The 23,723-nt window shown below is 47.9% G+C and overlaps 1 protein-coding gene across 6 annotated transcripts; it reads right to left on the reverse strand.

The window, feature by feature from the left end:
• Positions 1–2,712: 2,712 nt before the first annotated feature.
• Positions 2,713–22,548, reverse strand: ANKRD35 (ankyrin repeat domain 35). 6 transcript variants are annotated; one of them, XM_063625896.1, is made up of 14 exons: positions 22,402–22,548; positions 15,867–15,997; positions 15,000–15,088; positions 14,577–14,641; positions 13,396–13,453; positions 13,149–13,219; positions 12,718–12,824; positions 11,381–11,565; positions 10,705–10,742; positions 8,544–10,535; positions 4,434–4,523; positions 4,138–4,203; positions 3,444–3,549; positions 2,713–2,918 (listed from the first exon to the last, which is right to left on the reverse strand). In XM_063625896.1, the coding sequence occupies exons 1-13, from the start codon at positions 22,438–22,440 to the stop codon at positions 3,487–3,489; spliced, it is 2,994 nt and encodes a 997-aa protein (XP_063481966.1). In that variant the 5' UTR covers positions 22,441–22,548; the 3' UTR covers positions 2,713–2,918; positions 3,444–3,486. The 6 variants fall into 6 exon arrangements, with proteins under 6 accessions (XP_063481966.1, XP_063481969.1, XP_063481968.1 ...); XM_063625899.1 differs by lacking the exons at positions 15,000–15,088; positions 15,867–15,997 and having other exon boundaries at positions 14,577–14,597; positions 22,408–22,548; XM_063625898.1 differs by lacking the exons at positions 13,149–13,219; positions 13,396–13,453 and having other exon boundaries at positions 8,544–10,520; positions 22,402–22,516.
• Between the last annotated feature and the right edge of the window lie 1,175 nt (positions 22,549–23,723).

Consider the following 23,723-nt stretch of genomic DNA (forward strand, 5'->3'; position numbering starts at 1 on the left):
CCGGATATCTCAGATGCTGTTTTTCACCCTTGGCCAAACTCTGGAGCCGGCCTCTGCAGCCCTTGTGTAGCCCCCTTGTCTTCCATGGCAGACCCTCCCCACTCTTTTTTCTCAACCCAGTCTCTTTACTGCCAAAACTACTGCTGTCTGACCCAGTGTAACCCAGCAGAGGGTGGACTGAGAGAAGGAATGGGGAGGGATCGGTGTGCGGGCCACCAAACTGCAATTCCAGATTTTAGACGAATTCACTGCCTCATTTTCACCTAACAGCCTGGCTGGTGGAAGGGCAGGCAGGGGAGGAGACCCAGGGGAAGTGGCCAAGAGAGATACATTTTTTTTTCAGTCTGAGAATGGAATCACAGGCAAAAATGAAACTTGGGTATCCCTTCATCCTCTACCCAGGAATCAGACTTTTCATCCCTTTTGTCACCTGGCACAAAGAACAGTGAGACCATATGTGTCAAATATTGACACATTGTTTAACACTTGATAAAATATTTTAGATAGTATATCTTGAAGAAAATCCAGGTCTCTCAATCTCCCCTTTAAAAAAAAAAAAAAATCATGGATTCAACAGTCCCAAGGCAGAGAAAAAAGATTAGAGTTGTGACAGATTTGAGAAAGTGGAAAGGAAGAGTGTCAAACCCCGTTTTCACTGAGGGCTATTTTTCAAACCATGGGCCTTGACCCATTAGTGGATGTATTTTGATGTAGTATATTAGCAAAGAATAGAAGAGAAATAGTAAAGTATTATTTGAGGTATGTATATACAAGATACAAAATGTATTTCTTGGCCAGATGCAGTGGCTCATACCTGTAATCCCAGTACTTAGGGAGGAGGATCACTTGAGGCCAAGAGTCTGAGACCAGCCTGGCCAACATGGCAAAACCCTGTGTCTTCAAAAAGTACAAAAATTAGCCACGGATGGTGGTGCGCACCTATAATTCCAGCTACTCAGGAGGCTGAGGCATGAGAATAGCTTGAACCCAGGAGGCAGAGGATGCAGTGAGCTGAGATCACACCACTGCACTCCAGCGTGGGTGACAGAGTGAGACTGTCTCAAAAAATTTTTTTTATTTCTTACTAGGGATCAAAAAGTTTAAAAGTTGCTGACTTATAGGGCCATTTGTGAATTTCATTCAAAAACAAATTAAATAATTGCCAAGGCCAGGCATGGTGGCTCAAGCCTGTAATCCTAGCACTTTGGGAGGCAGAGGTGGGTGGATCACCTGAGGTCAAGAGTTCAAGACTGCTTGGCCAACATGGTGAAACCTCGTCTCTACTAAAATACAAAAAAAATTGGCTGGGTGTGGTGGCATGCACTTGTAATCCCAGCTACTCGGGAGGCTGAGGCAGGAGAATCACATGAACCCAGGAGGCGGAGGATACAGTGAGCTGAGACCGCACCACTGCACTCCAGCCTGGGTGATAGAGTGAGACTCTGCTTAAAAAAAAAAAAAAAAAAAAAAAAAAATTACCAAAGCTTGGAAACGATCAAGACGTCCTTCAGTAGGTGAATGGATAAATAAATTGTGACACATTCAGACAATGGAATATTATTCAGTACTAAAAATAAGTGAGTTATCAAACCATGGAAAGACATGGAGGAAATTTAAATGTATATTACTAACTCAAAGAAACCAATCTGAAAAGGATACATACTGTATAATTCCAACTAAGCACAACTGGGGATGGGAGAAAGATCAGTGGTTGCCAGGGGTTAGCAGGGATGGGGAGATGAGCAGACAGAGCAAAGAGGATTCTTAGGGCAGCGAAACTACTCTGTATGATAATATAGAGATGGCCAGGCACAGTGACTCATGCCTGTAATCCCCAGCACTTTGGGAAGCTGGGGCAGGTGGATCACTTGAGTCCAGGAGTTTGAGACCAGCCTGGGCAACATTGCAAAACTTGGTATCTATTAAATATACGGAAAAATCAGCCAGGTGTGGTGGTGCTCGCCTGTAGTCCCAGCTACTTGGGAGGCTGAGTTGGAGGATTACTGGAGCCCAGGAAGTTGAGGCTGCAGTGAGTTATGATCATGCCACTGCACTCCAGCCTGAGCAGAAGAGTAAGACCCCGCCTCAAAACAAACAAACAAACAAAAACAAAAAAAAGATAATATAATGACAGATATATATCAATATAAATGTGTCCAAACCAATAGACTCTATAACACCAAGAGTGAACTCTAATGTAAACTATGAACTCTGAATGATAATAATGTGTCAGTGTAGGTTCATCAGTTATAACAAATACACCACTCTGGTGAGGGATGTTGATAATTGGGGAGGCAGTGCCTGTATGGGGGCAGAGAATATATGAAAATCTCTGTACCTTCTGCTTAATTTTGTTGTGAACCTAAAACTGCTTTAAAAATAAAGTCTATTTGTAAAATAAAAAACAAAATCTACTTGTATCCCCGGGCATGGTGGCACATGCCTGTAATCCCAGCTACTTGGGAGGCTGAGGCACAAGAATCACTTGAGCCCAGGAGGCAGAGGTTGCAGTGAGCCGAGATCGTGCCACTACACTTCAGCCTGGGCAACAGAGCAAGACTCTGCCTCAAAAAAAAATCTACTAGTAAAAAAATGTTTCTAAGAATAAAGATATACTGTTAATATTTTTTCCAGGAAAAAAAGAAAAGAATAAAGGGATGAAAGATATTCCTTTCCCCACTCCCCTATAGAAAAAAAAAAAATACACTCAGCCCCGTCCTGCCTCATGCTTTATTTTCCATAGAGCTTGTTTCCATCCACACCTCCTCTGGTCTCATCCATGCTGATTCCAGGGTCCAGGTTCTCAGGTCTGAGGTCCATAATGTCAGGTGAAGCCCTGCCCATACCATTCCCTAGTGGCCAACACCCCCACCCACCACAGCCTGATGAAGCCTCTGTCAACCAGGGTTTCTTATTCCCTGAAAGAAGAAATTCAAAGATGAAATGCACCCAATTCCATATCCTCAGTCTCCTCCCACTCATATCAACATGCTAAAAGGGACCCTCGTCTATCTGGAATGGAGAAGGGGACTATCTGCACTCACTGGGGTGGGGGGAGGTTTGGGGGATGACTGCTCTTTGAATGAATGGTATCAAAGTGAAGAGATTCTGGATTTTGTAGAGTCCTGCCCTAAGGAACAACTGGGTACCACTATCCTACCATCACTCATCTTTCACTGGCATCTCCCTACCCCAGACCCAACCCCTCTTTTCAGTCTCCATCTCATAAGTCAGCCCCCTTAGTCCACCTGCTCACTGATTCCTGACTCCACCCAGTGATTCTCCATGTTCTGTCTTCTCAGTCACCTCAAATGCTCTATGCCCCAAAAGGCTCCCCAGTGTCAGCCACCACAGGGGCGAAAGGGACTAATTTTAGTCCATACACCTTTCCCAAGCCCTTTCTCCCAAGCTTCTTCCCTCATCACCCTTAACCCACAACTCACAACAGAGAATCTTGTATCCCTGAGGGCACACAGTGAGGCTGCCTCACTCCTCTTCCATGCTAAGGATTCGCAGCAGGATATTGTACACTTCATGTTCCATGTAGCCCTGTAGATGGCAGGAAAGGAAGAAAAGGAGATGAAGAACAGAAAATGGAGAGAGAGAGGTGAGGGAGAGGTTCTGTGGTACAGTGGAAGGCTATTTATTTACTATATACATTCACTTACAGTATTTAACTTCCCCATGGCTTTTTCCCTATCTTCACAAGGAAGATAATGATGTCTACTTTTCAGGATTGCTCTGAGGATTGCAACCATGAAGTAAAGCACCAGGTACACAGTAGGTGTTCCATTCTTTGTAGTTATTATTCCTAACAAGAGAGCAAGACACCCACCTCTTCTTCCTTGTTTAGGACTAAGTGGCTCCAGGAGGAGACTGAGAAAGGGTATCGGGGACAGGAAAAGTCCTTACTATAAGCCAAGGAATTGAAACGGAGGGGGAAACACCTCTCCTTCTCACATTCATGCACAACCTCTCTTGATCTACCAAATGAGATCAGAGACCTAGCACTGGATCCAGCTTTCTGAGAAATGGCAAGTATGTACAAGGACCCTGGAGAAGAGAGAGGGACCCTAAATGCAATACCCTATACTCAGCTTTATGTCTATATCTCCCTCAAAACTCCACTATGCTCACCCGAGCAGCATTCAGTAGATGATTCCTGTAGGTGGAGATGATCTCTTCATGGTTCTTCTGGGAATCCTGGGAATTAACATCAATGAGAAGTCACATGTCCACCCTCAGTCACCCAAGCATGAGGAGCAACACAATGAAGTGGTTAGCAGTACCAGGTGGGCTCGCTGGCCCATCACTGGCCCATCCTGGACCACTGCCTAGCCAGGCCTCTGTAATTCCTAGAATATCTCCCACATATACATCACTTCCACTGCCGACCTTCTTCTCCAGCACCATCCCTGACAGCCAAAACATACCTGCAGCTGCAGGGCAAGGCGAGCATTTTCTCCCCGAATTGCTAGAACCTCTTCTGAAAGCTGCTCCAACTTCTTCAGCAACTCCTTGATCTGAGGCCAAGAGGAAAGAGGCAACCAATGAGGCTCAAGTCATTTCTCCCACAAACACCACCCGGGGTCAAGGTCAGCTTCCTTTTACTGAGTATTGAATATGTGCCAATTTTACACAAATTGTCTCATTTAACACTCAGAACAGCTTTTCTTCTGCATGGTGTTCACTAAAAGTAGGAATAACAACGTAAAAGCTAATTAAGGTCACAAACTTTGGTGAAACCCTTAAAAGTCCAAATCTTCTTGATATTGTGAACTATACCCTTTCCAGTTTAGTTTCTTCTGGACTTTCTTTACTTAACTGACAGTTACCTTTTAAAATTTGCACACATTATGATTAACACTGGGCCTCTACTGTGATGATTCCTATTTCCTCTCATGTTTTAAAGTGCAAACTAACATTTAAGTGAACATTGGCATCAAGTAGTGCAGACATTTGTATGCATTTCCTTGACTCAATTTGTGACCTTATCAGTTTTGAATTGGAATTGCACCATTTCATAGATAAAGGAAACTAACTAAATTGCTGCACTTTTAAGTTTTCAAAACAGTGTTTAAAAATTGCATTGTTTTTATTTTTTTTTAAACAGTTTAGGCCAGGCGCGGTGGCTCACGCCTCTAATCCTAGCACTTTGGGAGGCCGAGGCAGGCGGATCATGAGGTCAGGAGATCGAGACCATCCTGGCTAACACGGTGAAACCCCGTTTCTACTAAAAGTACAAAAAAATGAGCCGGGCGTGGTGGCGGGCGCCTGTAGTCCCAGCTACTCGGGAGGCTGAGGCAGGAGAACGGCCTGAACCCGGGAGGCAGAGCTTGCAGTGAGCCAAGATTGCGCCACTGCACTCCAGCCTGGGCGACAGAGCAAGACTCCACCTCAAAAAAAAAGAAAAAAAAAAAAAAAACAGTTTAAAAAGACTAAAATGTTCTTTCAAAAGAGACATCTAAATGTGTTCCTAATTTTGTATATGGGCTTAGGTTTTGTAACCAATAAAAAAAGCTGTTATCAAATATGATAAAACATTGAAAACTTAAAAGGATTTTTAAAATGTAAAAAACAGCTTTTCTTCTGGGAGGAACAATACTTCTCTGAAGGAAGTTTGTTTTTTTGTTTTTTAGACTGAGTCTTGCTCTGTTGCCCAGGCTAGAGTGCAGTGACACCATCTCTGCTCACTGCAGCCTCTGCCTCCAGGTTCAAGTGATTCTCCTGCTTCAGCCTCCCAAGTAGATGGGAGTATAGGCATGCGCCACCACACTCAGATAATTTTTGTATTTTTAGTAGAGGCAGGGTTTCACTATGTTGGCCAGGCTGGTCTCGAACTCCTGACCTCAGGTGATCCGCCCACCTCAGCCTCTTAAAGTGCTAGCATTACAGGCATGAGCCACTGCGCCCAGCCTGTTTTGTGTTTGGAGGCAGGGTCTCACTCTGTCACCCAGGCTGGAGTGCAGTGATGTGATCTCAGCTCACTGCAACCTCTAAATCCTGGGCTCAAGCCAACCTCAGCCTCCTGAGTAGCACAGGAACAGGCACATGCCACCACACTCAGCTAATTTTTGTATTTTTTTGTAGAGTTGGGGTTTTGCCATGTTGTCCAGGCTGGTCTCAAACTCCTGGGCTCAGGCGATCCATCAACCTTGGCCTCCCAAAGTGCTGGGATTACAAGCATGAGCCACCGTGCTCCACCTGAGGGAAGTATTATTATCTACATTTTGTAGATAAAGAGACTGAATTAAGTAATTTGTCAAAATCACACAGCTAATAAGTGATGGAATCAGGATTTGAACCACAATCTCTTTGACTCCTTGGCCCATGCTCTTAACTTGGTACCGGATCCTAACCTACTCCTGGCTACTGACCACTAAGGGAAATGGAGATGAGTCCTTGTGGCTTATTGAGGCAGAGGCACAAATGCAGTTAATGGTAACTAGCAGTAATAGGAATAGTGGTAGTAGGAATAATGATAGCTACCTTTTACTGAGTACTTACCATGGGCCAAGAGTTCCAAATTTTTTTTTTTTTTTTTCAAGACAGAGTCTGGCTCTGTCGCCTAGGCTGGAGTGCAGTGGCGCGATCTCAGCTCACTGCAAGCTCCGCGTCCCGGGCTCACACCATTCTCCTGCCTCGGCCTCCGGAGTAGCTGGGACTACAGGCACCCACCACCACGCCCAGAGAATTTTTTTTGTATTTTTAGTGGAGACGGGGTTTCACCGTGTTAGCCCGAATGGTCTCGATCTCCTGACCTTGTGATCCACCTGCCTCAGCCTCCCAAAGTGCTGGGATTACAGGCGTGAGCCACTGCACCCGGCCCCAAATCTTTTAAATAAATATAATTTCTTATTTAATGTAATCTTCACAACCATTTTATTATCCTCATTTTATAGATAAGAAAACTGAGGACTAGAGATGTTAAATAACTTGCCCAAGATCAGACAACCTCGGTCCAGAGAACACATTCTTAACCATGACACTACATTTGCTTTTACCCAATTGTCTACTTTCATCTTCTCCTTCAATGCAACATAAAAATACTTTCTTTAATTAACCTCAACCCACACTGATTCCTATTCTGGATAACATTCCTTCTATTTTTATGTACTCCACACTATGGAAAACATACATTCTTTTATATATATATATATATATATATATATATATATATATATATATATAATTTTTTTTTGAGGAGGAGGAGGAGGAGTCTCGCTCTGTTGCCCAGACTGGAGTGCAGTGGTGCGATCTCGGCTCACTGCAACCTCCACCTCCCAGGTTCCAGTGATTCTCCTGCCTCAGCCTCCTGGGAGCTGGTATTACAGGCACATGCCACCACACCCAGCTAATTTTTGTATTTTTAGTAGAGATGGGGTTTTGCCATGTTGGCCGGGCTGGTCTCAAACTCCTGACCTCAGGTGATCCACCCACCTCGGCCTCCCAAAGTGCTGGGATTACATAAGTGAGCCACCGTGCCCGACCTTTTTATATTTTTTAATCATTCTAAATTTGACCATGTATCCAAGTTTTAATAATAAGTGTGAAATCATTCATTTCACGGTTAAGTCTGGAACTACTAAATCCATGTGTAAATTGATATTTAGAGTTCATAAAACATGTCTCATAGAAACATGTAGACACATTTAGAGCAAGCATTAAGTAGGAAACTCTGGTATCTAATAGCGGTTTTCAAGCTTTTTTTCTTTCTTTCTTTTTTTTTTTTTTTTTTTTTTTTGAGACAGAGTCTTGCTCTATCGCCCAGGCTGGAGTGCAATGGTGCAATCTCGGCTCACTGCTACTTCTGCCTCTCTGGTTCAAGCGATTCTCCTGCCTCAGCCTCCTGAGTAGCTGGGATTACAGGTGCCCGCACCATGCCCAGCTAATTTTTGTATTTTTAGTAGAAACGGGGTTTCACCATGTTGGTCAGGCTGGTCTCGAACTCCTGACCTCAGGTGATCCGCCCGCCTCGGCATCCCAAAGTGCTGGGATTACAGGCGTGAGCCACCGCGCCCAGCCTCAAGATTTTTTCTTTGCATTGGTGCCCTCTTTGCCAATGGACATCGTTTTGTAGAACCCACTCTGAAGTGGAGGCGAGAAGAGCAGCTATCGTTGGGTCTACTTTTCTTAACTCATTAGTTCCTGAGTCACCTCCTCAGAACTTCAGTAAAACCACAGCAACCCATCATGCTATTAGGCCTCTTCCCAGGCTAATATGCAATTCAAGTCCAAATGCTAATAAACGATGGTGCTGCACTGGTGGCAGCCCTGAGCACACTGCTTCTGAATCTGGGTGCCAAATTTTAGTACCTAAGCCCCCTTCTCTCTTCCACTTATACCTTACCTCACCTCCAATCTCACCAACTCCCTCAGACCCACGAGAACATAGTAGTGTGGTCCCTGCAAAGGACTGGTGCTCTGTTTGGGGTATTAATCTGACCCACTGCTGCAATAAAGGTTGCTGGATTCAGGTTAGCAGACTCCCAAATACACAGAGACTTTCCCCAGTGCACCCCAGGGCTACCTCAGCTGCTCACCTTGGCCTCCTTGTCTCTGCAAGCCCCAATGAGATGCTCCATCTTCTCTTTCAGCAGCTCTGCCGTTTTCTCAAACTGCTCGGAGCGCCCCCGCATCTCGCTGGCCTGGCGCTCTTGCTCGGCTGCCTGAGCGGCCAGGTCCCCGCTCCGGCGGCGCTCCTCGGCCACCGCCTCCCGCAGCCGACCCATTTCCCGGCAGGCCGTATTATACTTTTCCAGCAGAGCCTTTAGCTCCTGGCCCCAAGCCTGAGCCTGGGCCACCAGCGAACCTCGAGTTTTCTCGTGTTGCCGTAGGCTAGCTGCCTCCCGGGCCCTTAGCTCAGCCACTTCCTCTGTGGCTTGGTAGAGCAACTGCTTCAGCTTTCCGATCTCCTGGCTCTTCCCGCTCATCGTGGCTTGAACTGCCCGCAGCTCTTCCTCCAGCTTCCCCAGGTCTTGCTCCAGAGCGGCCACTTGGGGGGATGCTGGGACCTTTAAGGAGGTGCCTGGCTCCCCACACTGGGACAAGGACCCCCGCAACTGCTGGTTTTCTTCTTGCAGCCGAGCCAGCACCTGCTGGGCCTCCCGGTGCCGATCCACCAGGGTGGTGATGCAGGCCCGCAGCTCCTCCAGGGACTCCGCTGCTTTGCTTTGTGCACTCCTCTTGCCCACTAGGTCTGGGGGCAGGCAGTCCCACAGCCCTCGGAGACCGCTGCTCTGGGAGGCCAGGAGCTTCCGCAGCTTCTCTGTGGCCTCCTTCTCCATGGTCAGTTCATTTGTCAGCAGCCCCACACTCTGTCGCAACTGCTGTAGCTGGACCTGCGCCTCTGGCTTGGGCACAAACTCCCGCTGCAACCGCTGGCTCAGGGACTGTAGCTCCCTCTGCAACTTCTGCCGCTCCCGCCCCAACTCCCCTAACTCCTCCAGCAAGTTACTGTTGCTCAGTCTCAGTACTGACATCTCCTTCTCCAGCTGTACCTTTGCCAGGCCTCCTAGGGCCTTTTCCCCTCCAGGGGCCCCTAGAGGCTCCCCGCCAGCCCCAGGAACCCTTTTCTCCTTCTCTTCATCCTCCTTGATGCTCCCTGGGGCTGCCTTTTGGGCTCCCTCTCTGGACTCCTGGGAAGGAACCTCAGGTTTCACTTGTAGTCCTGCCTTTGCCCGTTCCAGCCTTGCCAGCACCCGCTCCAGTCGGGCTTCCATCTTCTCCCACGCAGCTGCTGCTGCCTCAGCACGGGGAGTCCCCAGGGCTCCCTCCATGACCGGTCTTGACAAAGCCCCCCGGGCAGCATCCTTTTCTCGCCACACTGCAGCAAGCTCCTCCCTTAGTTGTAGCAGAAGCTGGTTCATGGCTGCTGGGCCCACTGGTTCAGCCACTGTGCCTCCTGGTTCAACTCCTAGAACCTGGGAACTCTCCTTCTGGCCAGCAGGCAGCTGGTCAGCATGATCAGGGCCAAAGGTCTGTGCCCCATTGGTAGTCAGTTGCTGTCCTGTGGCTTTCCTGATGGTCTCAGACGCTGGGCTCTGGGGCGGCCCCTGTTCTTCTGGTTGGGACCTTCCATGGACTTCATACTGGATCTTTCCTGGGGCTGAGTCCTCAGCCTTCTTGGGAGCTAATACTAGATTTACTGTGGCTGCTGCCTGCTGCTGCTTCTTTAGCTCTTGTATACGCTCAGCCAGCAGGTCCATAGGACAACCCTGCTCCGTGCCATCCCCTCCAGGCCGGAGACTAGAGCCTTGCCTTCCTGAAGCTCTGGGCTCCCAGGATAGGAGGAGCCCTAGCTCCTGCACCTGCTCTCGAATCTGGTTCTCAAGGCCCAGATAGGCTGCAGCTTGAGTCTTACACTCTTCTGTCTTTTGCACCAGCTCTTGCTCCAGCTGAACAACTTTCCTCTGCTCCTCTTCATACTTCGGCCTCCACTCCTCCGAGCACGGGTCTTCATCCTCCTTCTCCTCTTGCTCCTCTTCAGGCTCTGCTCTAGGTGGGGAGCCTGCCTGGGGCTCAGAGGGAGAGGCCTATGTTGGAAACGGAATAGTAAAATGTGGCCACTAGGCAATGAACTGAGCCCTAGCGGTGCCTTTCTTCTCTTAAATGTCTTGACACCCCAAGGACCACTGGGAATAGTCACAGTGGGATAGCCTGGGGTGTGTCAAAAGCAAAAGGGGGAGGCACTTAGGGTCTTACCTGGGATGCAAGATCTGGGTGCTGGACTAGCCTCTGACCTATAAGAAAAGATATGAGGAAAATGAGAGAGAAGACAGGTTCCATGTGCTTCTAGCCCACATTCTTATCTTCAGACTTTTTCTGAGAGGAGTGGCCTCTCTGTGATCAATCTCACCGCACATCCTCCTGGTGCCAGAAGCCAGTCTTGTTTAGTGGATCCCTAACTATCCAGCAACTTTGGTTTCCTGTCCCAGAAATGGGCCACTTCATTCATTTTGTTTGCTTATTTATTTATTGGTCACTGTGTCCGGCACTTTAATAAGCACTGGAACTTCAATGGTGAGCAAAACAGAAATGGCCTGTCATCTAAGGGGGTTACAATCTGGTAGAGGAAAGAGAGAGTGACCAACAAATCACACAAATAGGTGTACAATCACAACTCATAAACGCCAGAAACAACACTAGCCAGAGTTGTCCTCAGTGAGAGACCAGGCTGCATTAAAGAACTTTGTGATCATACTTTCAGGATGGGGATTTGGGGTCTTTTCACAGTAGCAGCAATAAATACATAAACTCTCAATTCAGGTGATGATTATTTGTCAGATAGATTACTTCCATGGAAACAAATGGGACTCTAAGAAACTTCTCTGATTCTAGACTATCAAGGAGAACATGGAAGTTACAAAAAGGCCTTTACCGCCCCGCCGCCGCCGGTTCAGGGCCTGCTGTAGCAGCCTCCACAGTGACTTGTCTTGTGTGTGCAGAGCATAGTGCAGAGCATCATGCCCTGTGCTGTCCACAGCCCCTGCGTCTGCTCCGTGGCTCAGGAGCAGTTCAGCCACCTCAGCACTGCCTTTCTCACAGGCCAGGATCAAAGCCGATCTGTGGGTTGAGACAAATCTGAGCGTAGATGTTCCCCGTGGAACCCAGAAGTCCTGGTTCCAGACATTCCACTCACAGGGTAAGCTCTCACTCAGTGGGGTCAGGAGAACAACAGACCAACATTAGACCAGACTAGACTTCTCTTTTTTTTTTGAGACGGAGTTTCACTCTTGTTGCCCAGGCTGGAGTGCAATGGCATGATCTCGGCTTACTGCAACCTCTGCCTCCCAGGTTCAAGCGATTCTCGTGCCTCAACCTCCTGAGTAGCTGGGATTACAGCCATGCACCACCACACCCGGCTAATTTTGTGTTTTTAGTAGAGACAGAGTTTCTCCATGTTGGTCAGGCTGGTCTTGAACTCCTGACCTCAGGTGATCCGCCCGCCTCAGCCTCCCAAAGTGCTGAGATTACAGGTGTGAGCCACTGCACTGGGCCTGGACTAGACTTTTCAAATGCCATTCCTTAGAGCTGCAGGAACAGAAATCAGGGGGCCAACTGGATGAGCTCCATTTTTATCTGCTCTGTATATCAAGATTCTACACACTTTTTTTTTTTTTTTTTGAGATGGAGTCTCGCTCCTCTGTCGCCCAGGCTGGAGTGCAGTGGTGCAATCTTGGCTGACTGCAACCTCCACCTCCCAGGTTCATGCCATTCTCCTGCCTCGGCCTCCCAAGTAGCTGGGACTACAGGCACCCACTACCATGTCCGACCAATTTTTTGTATGTTTAGTAGAGACAGGGTTTCACCACGTTAGCTAGGATGGTCTCGATCTCTTGACCTCGTGATCCACCTGCCTCAGCCTCCCAAAGTGCTGAGATTACAGGGATTCTACATATATTTTTTATTGGAAAAAAGATCCTCTTGCTTAAAAGATAATTTGAAAACCAGTAAATTCAGCCAATGGGTCCAAAAGTATCAACTCTACTTCTGGGGTCATCTATCTATGAAGATGGTGGTGGCAGCAGGCAGAGCTCTTCAGAATCTCCACTGGGAAGGAATGAGGTTCCCAAGAACACAAAGACCAATCTGACTTCTTCCCCAACACACACACACACACACACACACACACACACACACACACACGTTGCCCACTGGCTTCTTTCTAAATTGGTCAGGCATGGGAATTGGGGTGGGTAGACGAGGGGGACTCACTTGTCATTCTTGTCTGTAACATTAACTCGGGCGCCTCGCTGCAGCAGTTGTGAGCAGATAGCTGCGTGCCCACCCAGCGATGCGATCATCAGAGGTGTACGTCCATCCTGCACAGATTGTAGGAAGGAGTTCATGAGGAGCCAGGGACTGCAGAGGCTTGACACAATCCTACCGGCTCCCCTCCCCTCACACTTGTCCAAAAAAAATAAAAGCCCAGATCTTGAGTCTGAACACTCCCTTTTGGAGGGTTAGAAGCTCTCCAGAAGATAAGGCTTAACCTCTCTGTGAGGAAGAAGAGGAGAAGCAGGAGGAGAAGGAAGAGAAGGGTGGTGCTAACACAACCCTAGGTCATGGAAGTTGGCCAATCAAGCTCAGAGAGAGCAGCAGCCCTTCTGTGTAGGACACCGCCCACTTGCCCATCTGACACTCACATTATCCAACACGTCCAGGAAGGCTTCGTGGTCACACAGCAGGAGCACACTTGAGGCACAGCCAGAGGAGGCTGGGGAGGAGTTGATTGGGTTGAGGGGAAGCATGAAGAAAGCCTACTCAGACTGTGACCCAACATCCCTTCTGACCATTTCATTGGTTGGCCCTGGCTGCCCTTCCCTCCTTACACCTCCCCTTTCCCACCCTGTAGTCTCTGCAGCCCTGTTCCCATGAGTCCCCTGCACACACCTGCCCAGTGCAATGGACTACGGTTTTCTGCATCCACAGCATCTTCATTAGCACCATGCTGCAAATGGCCACAAAGGGAAGCAGCATGGAGCTTGGCGTTAACATCCTCATCCCATACCCCCATTGGGTCACCAATTTCCATGGTAATATGAGGAGGGGCAGGAGGTCCACTTTGGAGAAGGCTATCTACTAGGCAAGCCCACTTCATTCATTGCTGATGATAGGCAGCCTTGAATATCAGCCCTGGTTTCTAAACCAAGGGGCTAAGAAAAATCAGATGGTAATAAATGTGTTAGGGAAAATGACACCCAATGTCCCCATGGCTGGTACTTTAGAAACATAATTGTGAAATTTGGAAAGGATTAGGAAGAATGAAAGTAGAACATCCATTTGCCTGATGGCCAGTTAAGATAACTGATTTTTTTTTTTTTTTTTTTTTTTTTTTTTTTTTTTTTTTTTTTTGAGACAGAGTCTCTCTCTGTTGCCCAGGCTGGAGTGCAGTGGTGCGATCTTGGATCACTGCAACCTCTGCCTCCCAGGTTCAAGCGATTCTCCTGCCTTAGCCTCCCGAGTAACTAGGACTACAGGCACGTGCCACCACACCCAGCTAATCTTTTGTATTTTTATTAGAGATGGGGTTTCACCGTGTTAGCCACGATGGTCTCAATCTCCTGATCTTGTGATCTGCCCGCCTCGGCCTCCCAAAGTCTGGGATTACAGGCATGAGCCACGCACCTGGCCAGTAACTGCCTTTTGCACTTTTGGAGACTCATTTATAAATTATCCACATGTCATTTTACATGTATATTTCTCTTTATACTACTAGACTATAAACTCTTCAGAAACAGACAGTAGGGCTTTGATTTAATTTGAACATCTCTGACCTCCTTCCTCTTGCCCCTCATCACAGCAGGAAGTCTCTGCAGTGGCTCTGCTAATGACAAAATTGATAGTGCCTGGCAACTCTGCTTTATAACCTGCCCTCAAAGGCAGTATCAAACATGGTGCCTGCACATAGTAGGTGTTAAATAAATGTTTGCAAACAAATGATTATCATCCCTTCTATTGGGGAAGAGGTGAGTACATTTGGCCAACTATTCCTTGTAAGTCTGAAATGAAGTTAGAAAACTCTGAGACCACTTCTTCCCTTCACAAGAGTAGTATCAAGGGACTGCTCTTACCTGAAGCAGAACCTTAACACACTGTGGCTGGCAGGAGATGGTGGCCAAGTGTAGGGCAGTGCTTCCTGGAACAGAAAGAAGGGGAGAAGGAGGGTAGGTGGCCCCATGCATGCTGATGACTCACAGGGAGGGAAGGCAAGAGACGCACAGATAATCAGGAGATTAGGGAGAGAAGCTTTCAGCCACACGGGGCCAGAAATTCCTGTTCCCCAAGTGCCTGGTACCTGTGATGAAGGTGGGAGTGGGGGTGAGGTGTGCCCAGCTTACAGGGAGGGGAACTCCTGGAAGGATGCTGGCCAGAACTTACTGAGGAGAGAAGCAAGGGGCCACAGTAGGAACATCCAGCAGGGCCCAGCACCGCCCCCGACTGCTGCTGTACCAGGGGCAAGCAAGCAGCGTGGCCCAGTGCTCTGGCTCACTCACCGTCCTCATTCTTGCTGTTGATGTCAGCCCCATTTGCAAGCAGGATAGTCAAACATTCTGTCAGGCCTTTGGAGGCTGCCAGATGAAACCTGCCAGAATCAAGGCCGAGAGGCAGAAGGATAAAGGGACCAGGGATGAGGAATGGGAGAATCTTGATAAGCCCTTCTTGGTATGCTCCCTACCCCAAAGCCAATCCTAAAAGCAGAAAAAGAAGCTCCCCTAGCTTGAATTTCTGAGAAAGAGAAGTCTATATGGCCTCCAATCATAAAGGATGCTAAAAGCAAGGAAGAAATAAGAGCTACAGGTCTCAAGGAATCTCAGACTATTGCAGGGGTGTCTAGGGAACACATAATACCTGCCTCTCTGAGCACAGAACCCTTAGCGGAAGTGGAAGTGTCACAGAAAGAGTCAGCCAGAGCAGAGTGAAGGCTGGACATTCGAAGGCTTTGGGTAGAGACAAGGGATAACATTTCCCTTGATTAATCACTACTCCCTCTAGCCATGTGACTCCCATGCTACCACTTCATTTCAAATTTCCCAAGCATACACACCCTCCTACTTGTGCAATGAAGAAACACTCTACTTAGTGTATATATTCATTTTCTGTTTGTTTAATGGGCTTTATGTTCTTTACAAGTCAGTGGTGTCAATCTGGGTTGTGCGATGGATGGAGCTCAGGAACAATATTTTCTTTCCCCACTTTGTGTAGAACTTATATGTAGCAAAAAAACTATTGATATGCTTGCTAATTAAGACAATGAAAAGAGCTCTGAAGTTGTAGGCATTCCCTGGTCCTACGTTATATTGGATTTGGGGGCTTCAAAAGGGAACCACATGTAAGGGGCAGGGGCAGGAGGACTGACTTACGGGGACTGGCCGTTCGAGTCTAGCTTGGTGGGTCGGGCAGATTTTCTGGAGGCCAGGGCAGCCACGCGTCCCACATCCCCCCTGTGCACTGCCTCCAGCAGCTTCTGATCACGGCGGTTCCATCTCTCCACCTGGTCCAGAGCCACAAGTTGTGTGAATATACGGCATGGGGGTAGTGTGGAGAAAGAAAAGAGGCAAATGGTTAGGATGCCAAATGAGAGAAAAGGAACATCCCTTAGGTCCTTTTTCTCTTCCACAAGTCACACATCCTAGATCATTTAGTCCTTCTTAGGTGGGCCTAGCTAAATCTTAACCAGCTAATATGCCACCGAGAACTATTGCTGGTTATTTCCAGGCCTGAGCCAGAAGGACCCTGGACCACTGAATTAAAAATCATTTGAGTGCTGAATGCACAGTATTTCAAATGTCCTTTTGTCATCATGATTAGAGTTGTTGTTCAGTGCCCAACCTCAGAGCAATCCTTTCCCTTTTGCTCTCTAGGTCTTGCTGGAGCAAATGGAACCAACGTGACCACTCCTGAGGACTCATGTTGCCTCTTACCACCACCTCCACCCCCTGAAACCCTGCTGCTCTGCTTTTTGTCGTCAGTTGTTTGAGAAGTACATCAAGGCACCGAGCTTCAAGTTACAGCTAGGAGTTCCAATACCTAACCATTCCATCTCTTTTCACTGGCTTTGGGCCCCACAATTAAAAGAGGAAACTAGAGTTTCTGTTTTCCCATATCATATCTAGGCCCTTTGGCAAGCGTCTCTCTCCTTTCCATGGCAACAACAACCAAAAGGCAAAGAGGTTTCTAGTTATGTTTGAGGAAGCAGCAAAAGGCAGCTCCCCTTCTCCTCCCTCCCAGTTTCCCTGGCAGGGAGCAGCTGTCTAGACAACAGCCACACCTGGGCATGCATTGTTCTATCATTCCAGCTTGGGTTTTGCGGGTGGTAGGGTAATTACAATAATTGAAGTGTTACAGGGCGTAAAAGAGACAGCTATGTAAAAACACCCAGGGCTGAAAGTACAGAAAAGCCAGGTTTTGTCCAGAGAAGGGAATGAAAAGGAAGAGATAGATGCAAAGATCTGTGGTCTGATGTAAAGAGTGCCAGACAAATATTTCGCTGGCTGGCCTGAGTTTGGGACCTAGTTCAGCTACATTCTCGGCTATGCGACCTAAAGTAAGCCATTAAACACCTTTAACCTGTTTCCTCTTCTATAAAATATGGCTAATAACAACTACCTCATCATGCTGTGACTATTAAACAAGCTAATATATACAAAATCTCTTTATAAACTGTAAAGAGCCATACAAATGTATGGCATCCTTGTAACGAAACAGGAAGTAGTGGGGGGTTGGTGGTGGCACATAGCATTTTATAAGGTATAATCTCAACAAGAGGCTATAGAAGGGGGTGAAGAAAAATAGGGTCTGTGGAAGCCCAGTAACTCATTTTCAAACACTGTTTATGTAGCCAGGGCAAATTATTAATCAACCACAGGAAAGCTTTAAATATCCAAACCCTAAAATTATCTAAGGTAGATGGATTCTGAGGTAATACTTCTGTACAGAAGTCGTAACTTCCCACAGTCCTTTCACGTGCTATTTCAATTAGTCTCTCAACATCCCTGGAAAGTAGCTAGGGCTATTATTCCAACTCTTTGACAGAAGAAACGGAAGTATACCGAGATTAGATAACCATTCAAGATCACGAAAAAGAGTGGCAAAATTGGAATTAGAATCCGGGCCATGGCTGGGTGCGGTGGTTCACGCCTGCAATCCCAGCACTTTGGGAGGCCGAGGCGGGTGGATCACCTGAGGTCAGGAGTTCAAGACCAGCTTGGCCAACATGGTGAAACCCCGTCTCTACTAAATATACAAAAACTTAGCTGGGGGTGGTGGCCAGCACCTGTAATCCCAGCTACTCAGGAGGCTGAGGCAGGAAAATTGCTTGAAGCTGGGAAGTGGAGGTTGCAGTGAGCTGAGATTGCGCCATTGCACTCCAGCCTGGGTGACAAGAGCAAGACTCCATCTCAAACAAACAAACAAAGAAACAAAAAAAGAACCCAGGCTACCTGATGCCAAATCCTAGCTCTCACACCAGACCACACTACTACAAGCTATAGAAACAGGTTTACTTATTTCCAGATAAACAGTCTCAAGTTGCCTCCAGGGCAAAGCCACCCACCCTCAGGCTACTGTCTGCATGGAGTCTCAGACTCTACTGTCGCATGGAGTCTCCAAACAGATTAACTCTCAAAGGACAAAATAAACAAAATGACTCCTTCACATACTAACAGACTCTGACATGTAAGAACGCATTTTCTAATGCCCTTTGGAGACCAGGTCACCCCCAGGAAAGCAGAGAGCTAGAACTATGCCCCACGACAGGGTGCTGCCATCAGCTGACCTCAACCTGCAGTTCTCTGTCTCAAGTCTTGACTCTAACACTGTCTGCCTCTGTGAATTTAGGCATGTAACAACATCTCTGAACCTCAGTTTCCTAATACTATAACAACCTATAAGGCATCTAGCTCGGTGTCTGTCACATAGTAGATGCACAATCCATCCTTCCTGAGCACATTTTAGATGTTCCTGGGCTCAGATGTTCCTGTTCTCCAGCCAGGAGAGTGGAAGGGATCTTGCTGATATTAGTCAGTGAATAACAGCCAAGCTGTACAGACGGTAAAGATGCTTCTTAGCAATATACATACTTTTCTTTCCACTTCTTTTTTTTTTTTTTTGAGACGGAGTCTCACTCTGTCGCCCAGGCTGGAGTGCAGTGGCGCTGTCTCGGCTCACTGCAACCTCCACCTCCCGGGTTCACGCCATTCTCCTGCTTCAGCCTCCCGAGTAGCTGGGACTACAGGTGCCCGCCACCACGCCCGGATAATTTTTTGCATTTTTAGTAGAGACGGGGTTTCACCATGTTAGCCAGGATGGTCTCAATCTCCTGACCTCGTGATCCGCCCTCCTCGGCCTCCCAAAGTGCTGGGATTACAGGTGTGAGCCACTGTGCCCTGCCCTTTCCACTTCTTTTTATTTCTTTTTTCTCTTTCTTTCTTTTTTTTTTTTTGAGACAGAGTCTTGCTTTGTTGCCCAGGCTGAAGTGCAGTGGCATGATCATGGCTCACTGCAGCCTTGACCTCTGGGCTCAGGTGATCCTCCCACCTCAGTCTTCTGAGTATCTGGGACTACAGGCATGCTCCACCACACCCAGGTAATTTTTTTTTTTTTTTTTTTTTTTTTTTTTTTTTTTTTTTTTTTTTAGAGATGAGGTCTCACTGCATTGCCCAGGCTGGTCTCAAAAACTCCTGGGCTCAAGTGATCCTCCACACCTCAGCCTCCCAAAGTACTGGGATTATAGGTGTGAGCCACCACGTCTGGCCTGGATACTTTTCTTTCCAGCTAGATAGTTCTAAATCCACCCAATTTACTTCCTGTAATCTCATTATACTAAGTAGCGTTTAGAATGGGTGGAAATTTTTCATGGCCAAGCCTCTGCAGAGCTGGAGTAAAGGACAGAGAGATGCTTTCAAATGTTAAGATCCAGTCTGTAGCTTACCCCAGCACCTTGGAAAGGAGGCACTAGATTACCATCACAGCCTCGAGGGAGCAATCACCAAATTAATCAGCAGACTCAATAAGTATAAGCTTTGTATTTCCATAGCTGAGATTAGAGGACTTTTGTAGAAGTAATTGTACCTTCTCCTTATATCTCTGTCTGTGTACCTATAAGCATCCTATAACATGGAAGCACACCAGCAAGTAGAGAGAGAAGGAATGACTTCTGCTGTAGGTCAGGTGAGTGGAAACAGAAAGGGGAACCAGGACCTAATTCTCAATGTTGTAATTGCAGTAGACAGTACCAATTTTTTTTTTTTTTTTTTTTTTTTTTGAGACAGAGTCTTGCTCTTGTTGCCCAGACTGGAGTGCAATGGCAACATCTCGGCTCACTGCAACCTCCGCTTCCCAGGTTCAAGCGATTCTCCTGCCTCAGCCTCCCAAGTAGCTGGGATTACAGGTGCCTGCCACCACGCCCAGCTAATTTTTGTATTTTTAGGGGAGACAGGGTATCTCCATGTTGGCCAGGCTGGTCCCAAACTCCTGACCTCAGGTGATCCACCCGCCTCAGCCTCCCAAAGTGCTGGGATTACAGGTGTGAGCCACTGCGCCCAGATGATCCAGTGCCAATTATTTAAAGCTCTCTTCTGGTCCACTTCTGGTCTACCTAGGCAGAGTAAGTTCATATGTAAGATACCCTCAAGGATATCCTCTACTTGGCTAAAATAAAATGGGATTATAGGAGTTGGGTTTTTTGTGTGCGTGGATTTTCCTATATACTGGTAACTTAGATTAGCTTTAAAATGATCACTGCTTTTTCAGTCGTTACTCAGACTGATTGTGCAGGACTCTGGCCCTGGACCCAAGTGTGTGAGTGGAGATAGGTAGAGACAGTCTTCCAGTGTGACTGGGAAGCCAGACTTTTGGAGTGGCCAGAAAGACTGCCACACTACTTCTCTGACAAATGGGTCCAGAGTAGTTTGCCACCCAAAACGGTGGAGGAATTTATCATGAGAAGTGTGGGGAAATTTCATGAGGAACAAATTTGCAGCTGAAACTGGCCTATTTGTAAGCTTTCTATGACTCCAATCTGTCTGAAGAGACAGTTTTTTTTCCAGCTAGATAATTCTAAACCCATCCAACTTACTTCCCATAATCTCATTATAGTAAGATCTTGTTATACTAAAAGTTTAGAATGGGTGGTCATTCTTTATGGTCAAACCTCTGTACAGCTAGAGTCAAGGAGGACAGAGGGATGGTTCCAAATTCCAAAAGCCAGCCCACTCATTCCAGCCCACTCATTCCTTGGAAAGGAGGTACTGCCCAATCCTTGGGGGATCAGAAAGAATGAAAGAGTTTCCCTATTCCTAAGAAGCAGGCAGACTCCACAAACCTGTAAGGGAAAGGCAACATTGAATACTTTCAGTAACAAAGGAAGAGTCCATATGAATTTCTAAAAAGTCATTGTGAGTTAAGACTGAGTCTGGGCAGCCTCAGTTTCTGGTGCATATAATAGTAAATATCTTTTGATTGGTTGATCAATGTGTGGAAACTAAGTGGAGATGCAAATGTAAGTGGGACAAGGACAGGCCTCAACAGAGTTCATACTCTTGCCTCATAGCTTGCTTCCAGGATTCTGTAACCTGCCCATGCAGAATGAGCTAATTGAACATTTCTGATATTTCCTTATGAACGATACCACTAAGTCAAGTTAGCAAAGCAATATTGCTACAAGTAGCTGGCTAATTTGCTTCTAAATTAGCCATAACCCCAACCTCTACAGAAATTCCATTTCCAGATAAGGGAGCTCTCTGTAAGAGATCTTTAGAGAAGAAGAAGCAATACCCTCCCTAAGCTACCACCTTCTATAATCTTATGTTTTTTGTTTTTTTTTTTTTCTGGGAGAACATGGGGAATAGAGTGACTTCTGCTGGGAACTCTGAGTCTGCTCTATCCTCTTCTCTCATCATCACTTTCCCCCAACTCAACCAAAGGAAACAGAGAGTATCATTCCTAAACAACTGGGCAAGGGTTCAGGAAATGAATAATCTGGGCAAAAGCAGGCAGGAAGGCCTTGAGCCTTGACTGGCCCAAAAACCAGTCTGATGATCAGACACTGCAGGGAACTGGCTGGGGTGGACTCTGCAGGCAACTTACCCAGTCCTTTGGGGAGCAGTCAGGCAACTGTGCATCCTCTGGCAGTGCCTGTGAGGCTGACCAGACTGCAATATTAACTCACAGCAAGCAGGCAGGAGGAAAAGTGGGACTGGCGACCACTGGGCAGAGTAGGGCAGAGGTTGGAGGGGAGAACAGAAGGTTGCTGTTGTGGGACCATCAACTGGAAAAAGGTTTGGAGTGATGTTTGAGGAAGAGCAGTGCTGGTGAGAGATGGGAGTGAAAGTGGCATGGGGCAGGAGGGAAGCAATGACAGAGGAGATTGTGAAAAAGGGTTAGCAGAAGGCACAGGGCTGGGAGTGCTTGTTGAACTAACAGGAAACATTAAGGATAGAGCTACGTTGAAGGCAAGATTGTGGGGACAGGGCAGGGAAATATGGGGCTCTGGGGCACGACTTGGTGGTGTAGAATGGAGCTTGAGGCCAGGCAGGGGCCAGGGAAGATGCTTGGGGGAGGTTTGGTACTGGGAGATGGAGCAGAAGTAGGGGTAGGGCCATGGGAAGGGGACAGAGTTGCAGAAAACGAACCAGAAATCGGGGGTGTAGATGCTAGGGGGACAAGAAAGGGGCTGGGGGAAAGGGCTTTGGGGAGGGTAGAGGTGAGCAGGGCAAGTCAGAAGCTGCAGGGCAGGGTCTTGAGGAAGGTAAAGCTGGTGGGCTTCCTTGCAAGACCAGAAGAGCTAGAAAGACTGATAAAAAGAAAAGGAGATGATGCATTGAGACGGGACTAAGGACTTCTGTCACCACAGAGCTGGGACCCCAACCCCATCCTCCCACACATTTTGGCACCTACCGCCACCTGTGAGCTGGAGCAAGAGAAGATACGCTTCATGGCCGGCGTCGGGGCCACGGGGAATGGGGACGCGCAGAGAGCCGGGCCACAGGTTCCCGAACCCACTGGACTTGGCTGCGGCTGTGCAAGAGACAGCGGTCAAAAAGCAGAGCGGGCCCCGCCCCAAGATCCTCCTCAGAACCCGCCCTGCTCAATCAGAGGCAAGAACCCAAGGGCTGGGCTCAAAACTCCGCCCCTGGCCCTGCCCTACCCCACCCCTGCAGAGGAGAAAAGCCCGCACGCAGTCTTAGGCTGTGACGGGGGCTTGGCCTCGAACCTCGCGCTTCAAATCTGAACCCACCCTGGGATCCGACCTGCTCAATCAGGAAAGGAACCGGGTGGGCTCCGGCTGAGACTCCTCCTGGGCCTGGCCCCGCCCCACCCGCAGTTCCAGGCTGGGCCTCCGCCCCAAGCCCCGCCTCACCCCCGCCCCTCGGAGAGCTGGTCCCAGAGGCAAGGAGGGTCCCGGCTTCTACCATGGGCTTCGGTCTCACGGACTGTCGCATTTGCATTTAATCATTGGTGAAGTTACCTCTGCCCCCGCCAACTCCCCCCGCCTCGCCCCCGCCACTATTCCCCGGCCAAAAACCCAAGCGAAAAAGAGCATTTGAAGAGAGCAGTTCGGAAACAGGAGATTGTAGTGTTAAGCAGAGCAGAGATAATGCGCGGCCCACGGTAACCTGGGGGACAAAACCTAAGGAAAGGGGATCAAGTTCAATTTTATTTTTTCTTTCTGTTTTCTGAGACAGAGTCTCTACTCTGTCCCTCTGTCGGCCAGGCTGGAGTGCATGGCGCTATCATAGCTCACCGTAACCTCTAACTCGTGGGCTTAAGGGATCCTCTCGGCCGGGCGCGGTGGCTCACGCTTGTAATCCCAGCACTTTGGGAGGCCGAGGCGGGCGGATCACGAGGTCAGGAGATCGAGACCACAGTGAAACCCCGTCTCTACTAAAAATACAAAAAAAATTAGCCGGGTGTGGTGGCGGGCGCCTGTAGTCCCAGCTACTCGGAGAGGCTGAGGCAGGAGAATGGCGTGAACCCGGGAGGCGGAGCTTGCAGTGAGCCGAGATCGTGCCACTGCACTCCAGCCTGGGCGACAGAACAAGACTCCGTCTCAAAAAAAAAAAAAAAAAAAAAAGGGATCCTCTCACTCCAGCCTCCCAAGTAGCTGAGACTACAGGCATGCGCCACCACGCCTGGCGAATTTTTTTTTTTTTTTTTTTTTAAGAGATGGAGTGTCTCTATGTTACCCAGTCTGGTCTTCAACTCCAGGCCTCAAGCGA

The sequence above is a fragment of the Symphalangus syndactylus genome, chromosome 12 (genome assembly GCF_028878055.3).
Source record: "Symphalangus syndactylus isolate Jambi chromosome 12, NHGRI_mSymSyn1-v2.1_pri, whole genome shotgun sequence".
NCBI lineage: Eukaryota > Metazoa > Chordata > Mammalia > Primates > Hylobatidae > Symphalangus > Symphalangus syndactylus.

Coding starts and splice junctions, on each gene's coding strand:
- ANKRD35 (XM_063625896.1), bottom strand. CDS start 22,440: ATGAAGCGTATCTTCTCTTGCTCCAGCTCACAGGTGGCG. Junction 14,642..14,999: donor CAACAGCAAGAATGAGGACG/GTGAGTGAGCCA, acceptor TTTCTGTTCCAG/GAAGCACTGCCCTACACTTG. Junction 13,454..14,576: donor GTGTTAAGGTTCTGCTTCAG/GTAAGAGCAGTC, acceptor GGCCATTTGCAG/CATGGTGCTAATGAAGATGC.